Source organism: Lacerta agilis, chromosome 4 (assembly GCF_009819535.1).
Source record: "Lacerta agilis isolate rLacAgi1 chromosome 4, rLacAgi1.pri, whole genome shotgun sequence".
NCBI lineage: Eukaryota > Metazoa > Chordata > Lepidosauria > Squamata > Lacertidae > Lacerta > Lacerta agilis.
The window spans coordinates 1878306-1892757 of NC_046315.1; the positions used below are offsets into that span (position 1 = coordinate 1878306).

At 44.1% G+C, this 14452-nt stretch overlaps 1 protein-coding gene and 1 pseudogene across 1 annotated transcript in view; one reads left to right on the top strand and one right to left on the bottom strand.

Moving 5' to 3' along the window:
• Positions 1-14452, top strand: part of LOC117044872 — a 934741-nt pseudogene that overhangs the window by 281616 nt on the left and 638673 nt on the right.
• The window catches only part of LOC117045003, a gene marked incomplete at its 5' end in the record, with an annotated part of 374050 nt that overhangs the window by 139675 nt on the left and 219923 nt on the right, over positions 1-14452 (bottom strand). The window contains 2 exon segments of the mRNA XM_033145796.1: positions 4448-4504; positions 4506-6034. Coding sequence (XP_033001687.1) covers positions 4448-4504; positions 4506-6034 — 1586 coding nt within the window.

The following is a 14452-nucleotide window of genomic DNA, read 5'->3' on the forward strand; positions in this document are numbered from 1 at the left end:
CAGCTCAGAAGAACAAAGATGGACTATTATTACTGTCGTTTGATTCTACTGACTGTTGTTATGATGTTGTTGACTCTTATTTTGCAGGTGCTGCTAAGTCCAAGGAGACTACCAAACAGCCACGCAGAAAAAAGGTCACAAGATGTTTCCAGCAGGTTTCTGCTGATGTAATAGGACTTTTGCCAAAATATAGAGGCGGAGCTACCTGTTATTTATTGCTGTCTGACCATTTCTCTAAATTTTCTTGGATTTACACTATGAAAAGTCCGCAGCAAGTCTTGGCCAAGTTCACTGAATTTTGTGCTAAGATAGATTTCATGCATGATGGCAAAATTGAATGTTTGTATACTAATCAATTACCAGTGTTTGATTCACAGGAGTTCCAAGAGTTCCTAAGTCAACATTGCATTCAGCACAAAGTTGCTGTCAGCCAATCATCATGGAACAAAGATTTGTGTGTTAAAATTAACACAATACTACGTGAGGGTATGCAGGCGCAATTGCTAAGTGCAAAGCTGTCTGAACAGAATTGGGCTGAAAGCCTATCTGCCTTCACATATGCATGGGTCAGGAGTATTCCAAAAGGAATGGAATGCTCACCTTATGAGATACTGTTTAACAGAAAACCTTCTGTTAAGCATCTTAAGGTTTTTGGTTCTCAAATGTGGGTGGAATCACTTGAAGGTGCAACCATCCAAGGCATTTTTATGGGCTATGAGAAAGGTCAATACAGAATTCTATTGCCTTCCTCAAACACAGTAATTCTTACTCAGGAGGTAGAACCTACTGTAAAGCCGGAGACACAGATTCTCCAAAGCTTTCCCATTGATGTCAATACATTTGAGGATACTGACACAAGCAGTAGCAGTGCAAGCTCAACCACGGCTAGTTCCGATACAGGTGAAACTGTCATTGAGAGACCTCATGATAGTTCCAGGCCATCAGATGAAGATGATGTGCTAGGATCTTTAGAGCCACTGTTTACAATTGGTAAAGTTTCTCCAAAAAGTCCTGTTCGGGAGAAACTCAGCAAAGAGGATCTACATCTTGTGCGTAGATCTGAAAGAGTAACAAAGGTTCAGGCGCCCAAACGCTACTCCAAAGAGTTTGCAATCTCAGCTGTTGCAAATGTAGCTGTAGTTTGCACTCAGGCTCACTTCACAGGTGTGAAAAAGCCACTACAACAGGTTGCAAAGTTCAACACTGTTTCTGCCAACATACACAGAGCAAGTGCTCTGGTCCCCTGGAGAGTTGGTTATCAAAGGCTCAAACTGGTAGAACCAGTCTCAGAGAGTTCCAAGGATGGAACAAAGACAACAGATTCATACTGTGTATATGATAAATGTTTGTTTACTTCTGTTAATAATGCCTTAACTTTCGCCGCTCTCACATTGTCTAATATCGGGGGAGGATGTTGTGATATTATGACATGACGAGCTGCGAACGCTGCAGCAAGGTCACAAGACTCAAGAGTCATGTTTCCTCTCTGTGGGAATTACACTGGGCATACCAGCTCCCACACATGTGATGTCATTGTATTTTACTATTGTACTCTTTACTTTCTGTTTTGCATCGGAGATGAAGGTCGCATTTACAGACAGCTCTGAAATAATGAGCTGCTGCGCAGAGGCATACTCTGCTCTTTATCTACAATAAAGTAGATCTTAGCCAAATGGCTTGTGTATGTTGTTTTCAAGCTGGGTACGACTGCATATTACATTGTGCCCCTGGACTCTAGGAGCCAGAGGGCACGGAAGCTTCGTCCGTCTTGGGGTCAGTCTCTCAACTTGCCCCCGCGGGAAGTTTTCATAACAGTTACATCTCATCTAAACTAGAACATCTAGTCCTCTTCTTCAAATTATTCTTTCTCAAGGATTTGGTACATTTGCACACTTTCACTGGTGATATAAACCAAACCTAGTTAATATTTACACATTCATTATATGCATCATCAAAAATTTCTATATCATTACTCTATTGGGAAGCTATCTGTTTTATCTCCATTTCTTAATTCAAATTTGCGAATTGCTTCTCATATATCGCTTCTATGCTTCTGCAATAATTTCCCCCAGATCAGATAATTCTATAATTTTTTGTAGGAATTTTCTCGATAAACTTTCGAACGCCTTTTCTGCATCAATTAGAATGAATGCCACCCTTTTACCAGGTTTTAGATCTAGATATTCAAGCAAATTAATCACAGTTCTCATATTTGATTTTATATATCTATTTGGGAGAAATCCGGCCTGATCCTCATGAATAATGTCCTTTAATATTATTTTTAATCTATTTGCAAGGATTCCCACGAATAATTTATAATCATTATTTAATAATAATTTATAATCATTATTTAATAATGATTGGCCTGTAATTCCCCATTTCCTGTCTTTCTGTTCCTTGTTTGTGGATTAGTGTGATGTTACCTTCTTGCCAAGAGTTTGGAATCTTTCCTTCTTTCATTGTTTTATTCATTAAATTCTTTAATGGTATAATTGTTGCATCTTCTAATTTTTTATAATGCATTGCAGAAAGCCCATCTGGCCCTGGTGACTTTCCCAATTTTAGCCCCACTATTGCTGGATGTAATTCCATTGTTGTTATTGGTTCCTTCAATTTCTTCTTTGTTTCTTCCTCCACTTTTAACACTTGTTTACCTAATCTTTTATTTATCAATATCCTTTCATTATTATTTTTTTTGCTATAGACGCACATTTGTATTTTCTTGTGTTTTGTTTTCCTCATGACCTTTGTGCGTTTTCTTTTTTAAGAGGGAAAATTTAAAGAGAAGTTGTACAGCAAGTTGCAGAAGAATAAAAGGTTGCATTTGGAAAAAACACACACAAAATTGGGGGGTGGCCTCCTCAAATATTTCAGAGGGGGTAAAGACCCCTAGGCCTTTAAGAGTTGGCGCCTATTCCCTACACACACAGGTCTCAGGACAGTTAGAAATAAATAAAAAAACATAACACGACATTGTAAAGGGGCATTAGATGTCAATCAGCAACAGATCTAGTTAAGAGTTCTTTCATATGTGGTGGACATGTGATCTGATAAAACAGTATTGGGAAAATATATACAGTGAACTTAAAAAAATATTTAGATATACCTTTAAGAAAATACCAGAGGCATTCCTCTTAGGAATGGTAGGGGTAGAGATAAAGAAATGTGACCAAAAGTTTTTTTTATATGCCAAGACAGGGGCGAGACTTCTGCTGGCACAGGTCTGGAAACAAAAAACAATACCAACTGTGCAGCAATGGCAAGATAAAAGTACAGACTATATGGAAATTGCAAAAATGACAATGAGAGTCAGACAACAGGGGGATGAAACGTTTAGAAATGAATGGAGAAAGTTTATAGAATACTTGGACAAGATATGTAAGACGTAAATAATGACATATAACTCACTGGGTGTAAGAAATGAGAAGATACTACAAACAAATTAAGATGGATAGTTTAAGAATAAGGGAAGATATAAGAATTCAGAAGTGTAATTGTAAAAACAGGGAAAATATCAAGAGAAAATAAAGGCAAATGAGTGGAAAGGAAGTAGATGTGCGAAATATAGATTAATGATATAAGGAAGATGTGAGGGATCCTATTCCCTCCCCTTTAGATACTTCCCCAACCGTGACTCTCCCTAAGTTTCACTGTCCCCTAGGATGAATCCTTCAGTGGTTATATGGGAGTGTCTCTGGGGTACCTCAGTGCTTTACGTTCGAAATGACTCTTGCCACCTTGGGATTCTCCCGCCCTGGGTTCCCAAACTACTGCAGCTTGCCTTCCCTTTAGGCAACTGCGTGGCACCTTTGGCTTCCCTGCCCAGTCCTCTGTGTGTTAGGGAATTAAGCCACCCGTCCCCTTTTCCTCAGGAAACCTCTAGTGCTTTTCACCCCAACCACACCTCTTGAGGCACTGACGCACTGCCACAGTCAGCGAACGTTTAAACACTTTTAACTTTATTAAGGTAACTTGAAAACATGGATGTCTTGAGTTGTTACTGGTACAAATCTTCTTATATAATTCAGCTCAGGTATAATCTTTCCTGCATCCCGTTAGCAATGGTAATGACCTTTCCTCCCATTCCCCAAAGCCTAACCTCGCAGTTTTTCTTTCTAAACCTCCACACCCAACTGCCAAACCCCCAACTGCCTTTCAAGGTTGTTCCCCCTCCTTTTAGAATGCCAACTAGCTCCGCCTCCCAGGGAACACCTACTTAACATGGGAGTGATAGGTTAACCCATGATGAACCAGGCATTATTCCGCCACAGAAGACATAATATGGAAGAAGGGAAGGGAATTGAACTGTAAATCCAAATGGTATGTATATTATAATTTTTGTGTTACAATTTTTGTTTGTATTTAGTCAAAATCAATAAAAATTATTAGAAATAATAAGATTTGTCTGGCTCCTAAAGCTGTACAATGGTTTTTCCAACCTGTTGGTTGGATTATTTTATGGGAAGTGAGACTGCAGCTCCTACTGAAGCTCTTTCCACATTCCACACTGATAGGGTTTCTCCCCTGTATGAATTCTCTGATGCTTAGTGAGAGTGGCGCTCCTACTGAAGCGCTTTCCACATTCCACGCACTGATAGGGTTTCTCCCCTGTATGAATTCTATGATGGAAAGTGAGAGAGGAGCTCTGACTGAATCTCTTTCCACATTCCACACACTGATAGGGTTTCTCCCCTGTATGAATTCTTTTATGGAGAGTGAGATGGGAGCCATGACTGAAGCTCTTTCCACATTCCACACACTGATAGGGTTTCTCCCCTGTATGAATTCTTTGATGGTAAGTGAGATGGGAGCTCAGACTGAAGCTCTTTCCACATTCCACACACTGATAGGGTTTCTCCCCTGTATGAATTCTCTGATGGGAAGTGAGAGAGGAACTGTGACTGAAGCTCTTTCCACATTCCACACACTGATAGGGTTTCTCCCCTGTATGAATTCTCTGATGCTTAGTGAGATGGGAGCTCAGACTGAAGCTCTTTCCACATTCCACGCACTGATAGGGTTTCTCCCCTGTATGAATTCTCTGATGGGAAGTGAGAGAGGAACTGTGACTGAAGCTCTTTCCACATTCCACACACTGATAGGGTTTCTCCCCTGTATGAATTCTCTGATGCTTAGTGAGAGAGGCGCTCTGACTGAAGCTCTTTCCACATTCCACACACTGATATGGTTTCTCCGCTTTATGCATTCTCTGGTGCTTAGTGAGATAGGAGCTCATTCTGAAGCTCTTTCCACATTTTGCACACTGATAGGGTTTCTCCACTGTATGAATTCTTTGATGGGAAGTGAGATAGGAGCTCTGATTGAATCTCTTTCCACATTCCACGCACTGATAGGGTTTCTCCCCTGTATGAATTCTCTGATGGGAAGTGAGAGAGGAACTGTGACTGAAGCTCTTTCCACATTCCACACACTGATAGGGTTTCTCCCCTGTATGAATTCTCTGATGCTTAGTGAGAGAGGCGCTCCTACTGAAGCTCTTTCCACATTCCACACACTGATAGGGTTTCTCCCCTGTATGAATTCTCTGGTGGTTAGTGAGAGAGGAGCTATGAATGAAGCTCTTTCCACATTCCACACATTGATAGGGTTTCTCCCCTGTATGAATTATTTTATGGAAAGTGAGAGTGGAACTCCTATTGAAGCTCTTTCCACATTCCACACACTGATAGGGTTTCTCCCCTGTATGAATTCTCTGATGGAAAGTGAGATGGCCACTCTGACTAAAGCTCTTTCCACATTCCACACACTGATAAGGTTTCTCCCCTGTATGAATTCTCTGATGCTTAGTGAGAGAAGAGCTCATTCTGAAGCTCTTTCCACATTCCACACACTGATATGGTTTCTCCCCTGTATGAATTGTTTGATGGGAAGTGAGAGAGGAGCTATGACTGAATCTCTTTCCACATTCCATGCACTGATAGAGTTTCTCTCCAATGAGATTTTGTTGATGGGAAGTGCAATGGGATATCTGACTGCAGCTTTCTCCACACTCCAAATTTTTACGTGGCTTCTCCTCTCTGGGGATTTTGTCGTGGTCACCTTTGTTCTCGATTTCCGATTCATCACAATCTGCAGTGGAGACAAAAAAGAATTAGAGCCTCAGAACAAATGGAGAAGAACTGAAGGGAATTGGGTGCGTGTTCATCACCTGTGGTGTTTGTCATTAACCAACAAATTTATTATTAGATTCTGATGAGTTGTTGAATGTTGCTTTGTTTGATATACAGTAGTGGTCAAAATTGTGGAAGCCTTTTCAGAAGTTTGATGGCTCATAACACCACTTCTTTTGGAGTAATATCATAAAATTATATATATATATATATATATATATATATATATATATATATATATATATATATACATACACACACACACACACACACACACACAAAACTCACACACAGACACTCACACATATACATGGATATGAAAAATTCTATTGTTGTTCAGTTATTAGATATACAATACTTACCATAAATTTACAATACACGTTCCGAACAAACAAATAAAAAAATAAACAACAATTGCAATTACTGTATCTGCTTGATTTTGTTGATATACCTAACAGGTTCCAAATTCAATACATTTGTAGAAAGAAAATACAAATACAGAAATAATAATACAAATAAAATAAACAAAAATATCGTATCATTAAGCAAAGAAAAAATGACTAGTATAAGTTGTTCATTTTAAAGTTAATGTTCTTTCTATATGGGATCTGTAGCGGATTTCTCACAGCCCCCCTCCTCCTCCTTCCAGCAATTATCTGCCTCTAAGCCCCGTAGAGCTATTAACTAGGCGGGGGGAGGTCTGTAGGAACCCAAAAGCATGACCAAATACACACAGGTACGCTGCCACCACTCCCTTACTGTGAAGCCGATAGAGGTGTCAGGGAGTCACACCTCCACCTTAATTACACAGGCTTCACACCTTGGCCCACTTTACCGTGTAGCCGAAGGATACTCAAAAAACCTGGTAGGGTCCAAGTGGTCAGACGCTGGATTCAGCTTCACTATTAACCAAAGGCAAAACAAGGCAACAGAACTATAGTTCAAAAGTTTATTTAAAAAGAAAGAGATTAAAACAAGGTTACACGTTTCTTAGAAAAGAGTACAATCAGAAAATAAGAACGTTGTAAAATATAACTAACTAAACATACTCACAAAAGGCTTGGTTAAAATAAAAGACAGTTGTTCCAGGCTATCCAGCACGAACACATAATGGGTTTTTCCGGGCAGCAAGCCGCTTGCCCCCAGCTGAGAATTACAGCCTCCTGGTCAAAACCAGCCACCTGTCTCTGACTGACTGACTGACAATTAGCATCTCTAAACACGGGATTGATATTCAAAATGATCCCGTGGGGTTCCGATAATTACCCAACCAGATTTAAGCTCGAATGCACATCCTCCAATCACTAAGGACTTCAGGCATATTTCACTATTGTCAGGTAATTAGTCCAGCTGCGTGAATGTTGATTCACCGCCGGCTCCGGGTGTCTGGATACTCCTCAATTTTCCCAGCCCCGCTGTTTCTACTAATGGTCACTGTTTGATCTTTAACTCTCCCTCCCAGCTGGGCAAGGACACCACTTAGCGTAAATCTTGGTTTGGCTAGATAGCCCCTTAAGAAGGGTAAAAGGGGAAAGTTTATCTTAAAGGGAGCGCCAGGCACGGAAAACAGGCCCGCATTCTCAAGATGCCAATTTCCTTATACATGGCAACCTCTAATTCACCTCGGAGAGGCCTACCCGCACTACAGGTTCAGATTATTATTATTTATTTTTTATGTTTCATGTTTATTATATATGTGTTGGAAGCCGCCCAGAGTGGCTGGGGTATAAATAAAAATTATTATTATTACTACAGTGGTACCTCGATTTAAGTATTATTATTATTGTTAATATGTTTCTGTAAGGTCCTTGGTTTGTTGCTCATGACCAACCAAGCAAAACTCCGACCTTTCCTTTTGTAGTTTTATTGTGCATACTATGCACAGTGCAGAGCGAAAAAGTTCATGTCTGGATCAAACACTGGCAGAATCCAGGAATGGCCTCTTCCGGTTGGGACCCCCAAAAAAGAGTTTTGGTATACGAATACTGCGCCTTCCATCCTTTCGTTTCACCCCTCGACGCCTTTGGGGCGATGGAAATTGGGTGCCTCCTCCCTCGCACCTTGGGCTAGGGGAGCGCTGGGTCTTTCCAGCATCCTCAGAGCCTCGACCCTCCAACCCCTGAGTCCCATGCCCCTCCCCACTGGAAGCCTCGCTACTTCCGCTGCTGCCAGAGGAGATGCTGCTGGTCATGTGGGGCTGGGGCTCTCTGTAGCATCCCGAGAGCCCTTCCACCACCTTGCACTGTGCCGGGACAGTTCCCTGACAGTTTGTAAACCGAGGCACCACTGTATTACTATCATCATCATCCTCTTCATCCTCATCATCATCACTGCTGCTACTACCACCTGATATTCAATAAGCCTGGCTCTTTTCTGGGATGGATTTTGTTTGGCCCAGTCATGGCATCCCCTCCATCTCCAATGTCATTCATCTCTTTGGTCAACCCAAGACTGACAGGAGCAAAAACAAAAACAGAAAACCTGAAGCTACTTATCTTTCCTAACAATTCTGAAACTGACATTTAAGATGGCCTGGGCAGTTCAGACCAGCCCAATCGTGGTAGAAAAAGGAATAATTTGAGGATTGTTAAAAAATAACCTTGTAATTTACTGTTTATTGTGGGGGTGTTAGGTTCCCAGGTGTTGTAGGGGGCGCTGTTGAGCTCTGAGAAAATATATGAGGTTGGTCACATACAGGTATTTTTGGAATTTCCAGGCAGATATGACGATCCCACAGGGAGCCTTACCAAGAGAGGCCACGATCCCACAATTCTCCTCCATGACGTCCTTATGCAGAGCTCTCTGGTCAGGATCCAGCAACGCCCACTCCTCGTCCGTGAAACGAACAGCAACATCTTCAAAGCACCCTGGACCCTGAAAGAAAAAGGGGAATTTCCTCCTCTGAGACAGCAGAAATATGATCTGCTACACAGTGCTCTCTTGTTTCCTTGCTGATAATTGCGCTGTTTATTAAATAGGATTGTTTTGCTGCACATTTTATTTGTGGATGCTTATTTTCTACTGTAATTTGCTCTGTGCGGGGCTGCCCTTGAAGCTGTCCCAGAAACTCCCGCGGGTGCAGAATGCTGCAGCGAGGCTCCTCACAGAGTCCCTGCCATGGGAGCCTATTCACCCAGTGATTTTCCAGCTGCACCGGCTCCTGGTGGAGTACAGGGTCAAGTTTAAGGTGCTGGTTTAGACCTTTAAAGCCCTATGCGGCCTAGGACCCTCGTACCTACGGGACTGCCTCTCCTGGTATGCCCCGTGGAGGAGCTTAAGGTCCATAAATAGCGACACTCTAGAGATCCCGTTCCCTAAGGAAGTCAGATTAGCCTCAACCAGAGCCAGGGCCTTTTCAACACTGGCTCCGACCTGGTGGAACGCTCTGTCTCATGAGACCAGGGCCCTGCGGAATCTGATATCTTTCCGCAGGGCCTGTAAGACAGAGTAGTTCCGCCTGGCCTTTGGTTTGGAATCAACTTGATCCCCTCCCCCTCTTTCCTTTTTCCTTCTGTGATGGAACTCCTATTTGGGGACGTTCCTGGGTTTTTTTCCGGCCCACGTAGGACCAGTCTGGATAGTTGGCCTTGGTTTAGATTTGACATTTTCTTCTCCAGTTTTTGATCTGAGTTTCTACTGAAAGAGGCTGCATTTTAGTATTGTATTTTAATCTTGTTTTCAGGTTGTATTTTAATCAATTGTTTTTATACCTGGTGTTAACTGCCCTGAGCCCGGTCTTGGCTGGGAGGGCGGGGTATAAATTAAATTTATTATTAGTATTATTATTATTATTATTATTAATTCTGCATTTTAATAATGGGTATTCGTCCTTGTGCAAACCTTCCACCTTGTGTTTTCCTAGTCATTCTTCCTACACGAGCATTCCAGTTTCCTAGGTGGAAGGATCCACTTTCTCCTCTCCTCGTGAGCAGTTCTGGGGAGTTCCCTCCAAATGCCCTAGAGTCAAAATCAAGGGGTTCATGGGGGCATGGAGAGGGGGAGGAATGGGGGGGCAGGCCCCATTTTGCAGCGGATGGGGCTGGTTAGGTGAATCCAGGCCACTATTTGTTCTCATTTGTCCACTGCTTAGAAACCAATTTTAGCTTTCAGTACTCAATCTAGAAATAAAATAATCGATTTCCGATTCATCACAATCTGTAGTGGAGACAAAAAAGGATTAGAGCCTCAGGAACAAATGGAGAAGAACTGAAGGGAGTTGGGTGTATGTTCATTTTAAAGTTAATGTTCTTTCTATATGGGATCAGATTATTATTATTATTATTATTATTTATGTTTCATGTTTATATATGTTTTGGAAGCCGCCAAGAGTAGCTGGGGTAACCGAGCCAGATGGGCAGGGTATAAATAAGAATTATTATTATTAGTACAGTGGTACCTCAATTTAAGTATTATTATTATTGTTAATATGTTTGTGTAAGGTCCTTGGTTTGTTGCTCATGAGTAACCAGGCAAAACTCCGACCATTCCTTTTGTATTTTATTGTGCATACTATGTACAGTGCAGAGCTAAAAAGTTCATGTCTGGATCAAACGCCGGCAGAATCCAGGAATGGCCCCTTCCGGTTCTGACCCCAACAAAAGAGTTTTGGTATACGAATACCGCGCCTTCCATCCTTTGATTTATGTTTTTTTCCCCAGTTTTTTTATTTGAGTTTCTACTGATATGAGGCTGCATTTTAATGTTGTATTTTAATGTTGTTTTCAAGTTGTATTTTAATCAATTTCTTTTTATACCTGGTATTAACTGCCCTGAGCCCGGTCTTGGCTGGAGAGAGTGGGGTATAAATTAAATTTATTATTATTATTATTAATTCTGCATTTTAAATAATTATTATTATTAAGTCTGCATTTTAATAATGGGTATTCGTCCTTGTACAAGGTGGTACTCCACCTTGTGTTTTTCAAGCCATTCTCCCTACGCAAGCATTCCAGTTTCCCAGATGGAAGGATCCACATTCTCCTCTCCTTGTGAGCTGCTCTGGGGAGTTCCCTCCCATTGCCCTACAGTCAAAATCAAGGGGTTCATGGGGGCATGCAGAGGGCGAGGAATGGGGGGCAGGCCCCATTTTGCAGCGGATGGGGCTGATTAGGTGAATCCAGGCCACTATTTGTTCTCGTTTGTCCACTACTTAGAAACCAGTTTTAGCATTCAGTGATCAATCTAAAAATTAAATTATCCTAGTTTGGATGGCCATCTGTCTTGGATTATCTGGCAGAGATTCCTGCAATGCAGGGGGTCTCCTGGCTCTGAGAGACAAGCAATGAGACTTCTGGCAAAAGAAGAGGGAACCACCAGTGGCTCCTCCTTCTCCTGACTCACCTCTGCCTCTCGACCTTCCTCCTCCCACTCGCCTCCTTCCTCTTCTGACTCTGATTCTGCACTGCATTCTGCCACAGAGTCTCCCAGCTCACTAAGCCCTATTACCCCTTCAGCTTCTGACACCTCCTCTCCCCAGGCTTCTCCCTCTTCCCCCTCTGACTGCCCATCCTTCTTCCACCTCCACTCCTTGGGCTCTGAGCCATCTTCCCTTCCTGGTTCCCCGGCTGCTTCCTCCCACCATTCCTCTGTGCCCAACCAGTCCATGACATTGCTCCATGCCTCGGCCTCTGTCCCCACAAGGCAGCTTCCCCTGACCTGATCAGGTTGCACAGCCGCTGCTTCCCTTCTGCCCCCATGAAAAGATGGGTCAGGAGGTCTTGCTGGCATCATTCTGTCACCTGCAAGAGAAAAAAGGTAAACAGGAAGCCAGGAGTGCCTGCTTCTCTCACAGGTGAAACAGGGCATCTCTAACTACAGATCGGCCTTAGAGAAAGCCTTACCTGCTGAAAGCATTTGGAAGTTTGTGCCTGTTTCATATGTTTGTTATGCAGAAATACAACTCCCCTCCTCTGCACCCTTGTTCCCAACTGTCTCCCCCAAAAGAACCCTCAGATTAATCGGAAAACCAACAGAATGAGACCAAACGGAGGGAAAACCACCTTCCTCCTTACCCAGTGGCCTCTCTCTGGTGTCCAACGGAGGCCTCTCTGCCTCACAGGAATCCAGGTCCATTTCTGCAAAATGATCCTTTCCCTGAAAAAGAAACAAGGATTCAAAACAGAGAATGGGGAGAAATATTAGAAAGAGAATGACAAAGACTTGAAGGGTGTGAGATCTCATCCCATGGATGCTTTCCCAGAAAAAGGATGGGCCATCTGCAAACCATTATGGGATGTTCTCTGTCCTGTTTGGAGCCCCTTGGGAGTATCCAGAGGAAAGTCTCTCTCACCTGCTTCCTCTCCTCTGCCTGACTCAGGAGGAAACCTTCGGCCAGGGCCACCGCCTGGGAACTGGTCTCCGCTCCGCATTCCCTCACCCAGCTCTCCATCTCCGGGGGAAGGACAGCCAGGAACTGCTCCAAGATCACCAGGTCCAGCATCTCAGCTTTCGTGTGCCTTTCTGGCTTCAGCCACTGGTGGCAAAAGTGGTGGAGTCGGCTGCAAACCTTTCGGGGTCCTTTGGCTTGCAGATAGCAGAACCAACCAAACTGCCGGCTCTGCACCTCTGAGCGGAGGGTGTCCTCCTCACCCAGGATCTTCTGCACTGGGTTTTCCCAGAATCCCCCACTGCTCCCAGTTTGGATGGCATGGCATCCTCCTGCTCCAAGACCAGCTGAGTCTCGCTCATCCATCTGTGCTCTCAGGAAGCCTCTGAGAGATCAGAAGGAACCCTTTGGTCTTCTGCCAAGTTCTGTCCGTCTTAATGAGAAACTAGCAAATCCTACAAAGCAAATACATTGTTCTGTTAGAGAATTTGAATTTGTAGGACGGGGGCGGGGAATGGTTCCCTGAGCATGGATGAGTCTTGGAGGGAACCAGGGCTGGACTGCACCACATCCCAGACCTTAAGCTATCTTTCTGAAAAAGAGGAGGAAAAAGAGGAGAATAAATAAGTCTCTAGCCTTCTAGCAATGCAAAATGTGGAGGGAAATGAAGGGGGCTAGTCCACCTCCTTATCGCCCTTTGGAAAACCATTTGCCCATGTTTCCTCTGTTGTGCAATGACGCTGAGTGACATCACACAGAGTTAAAGTCCTTTGTTTGAAGAAATCTCTGGGAGATTAATCATCCTGGTCTCTGCTGCCTTCCAGTCAATGCATGAAGTCATAACTGACTGACCAGGGAATCCCTTGTATCTTGTGAAAAATGGATGCTTGGCTCTAGTGGGGTCCTCACCCGGGGGTCCTCAGGAGTTCTCCCCACCCCCACTCCCCTGCTTCTGTCTCCTTTTCTTGCACTTGGACTCTCTGCTGCTCTCCAGACAGACTCCTGGGGTGGGGTCCCTTTTTCTTTGCTCTGAGGGCCAGGTATGTATCTGGCCAATCCCCTGAGGGCCAAGTGGGTGGGGCCAAAGACATCTCCCTTGAAATTTAGGCAGGAAATTTATTATTGTTATTCTGTTAGATAGATTAACACACACACACACACACACAGCCACTGGAGGCTCAGTGAGTAGCAGCGCCCATTTCCGGCTGGTTTTCCAGCAACAATCCCTTTGGGACAGAGAGGATGTGGTCCTGGGATGCCCTGCTCTGGGTGCGAGGGGATTGCTGCAGTGGCCTCCGTGTGGAGCTGCCCTTGGAGACACTGGGAAACTGCTTTGCAGTGCAGCAGCCAGACTATGGGATGGGATCCCTCTCTTTATTCCTGCCCTTTCTCTCCCACATTTCCTTCCTTCCTCGTCCAGCTTTGGGAAACCATTTGCCCATGTTTCCTCTGTTGTGCAATAATGCTGAGCGACCTCACACGGAGTTAAAAGTCCTTTGTTTAAAGAAGGGAGATTTCGTGGGATCCATTTGGGATCCTGTGATCTCCCGGAAGGAGAGCGTTGCAGACCTGGCCCCTCCCTGGCAGGCCCCTCTCCTCCCCCTGCACGAGCAGACCAGCCCCCCCCCAGGCTGGCCCCCTCCCCTGCTGCAGCCCTGGGACCCCCACCGCCTCCCCACTCACCAGATCCCAGGAGGGGACAGCCAGGCAGCCCTGGCAGGAGAGGGAGGGAGGGGCCTGGGCTCTGGAGGACCTGGCCCCCTCTCTCTTGCTTCCTGTCCTCTCTAGGAAGGCCGCTCGGTTCCCTTTAACCCTTGCAAAGCCTTGAGTCCTGCCTCTCCTGTTGGTGGGCATTTCCCTGGGCGTATGTAGGGATTTTCTTTATTGGAATCTATCCAGTCACGATTTCTTAGAGCCGTCCTCAGGATCCGGTCATGAGATTAGAGGTGGGTTGGCAAGCCTTAAAGGTAAAACTCTGGCTATGTTTTAACCCGGT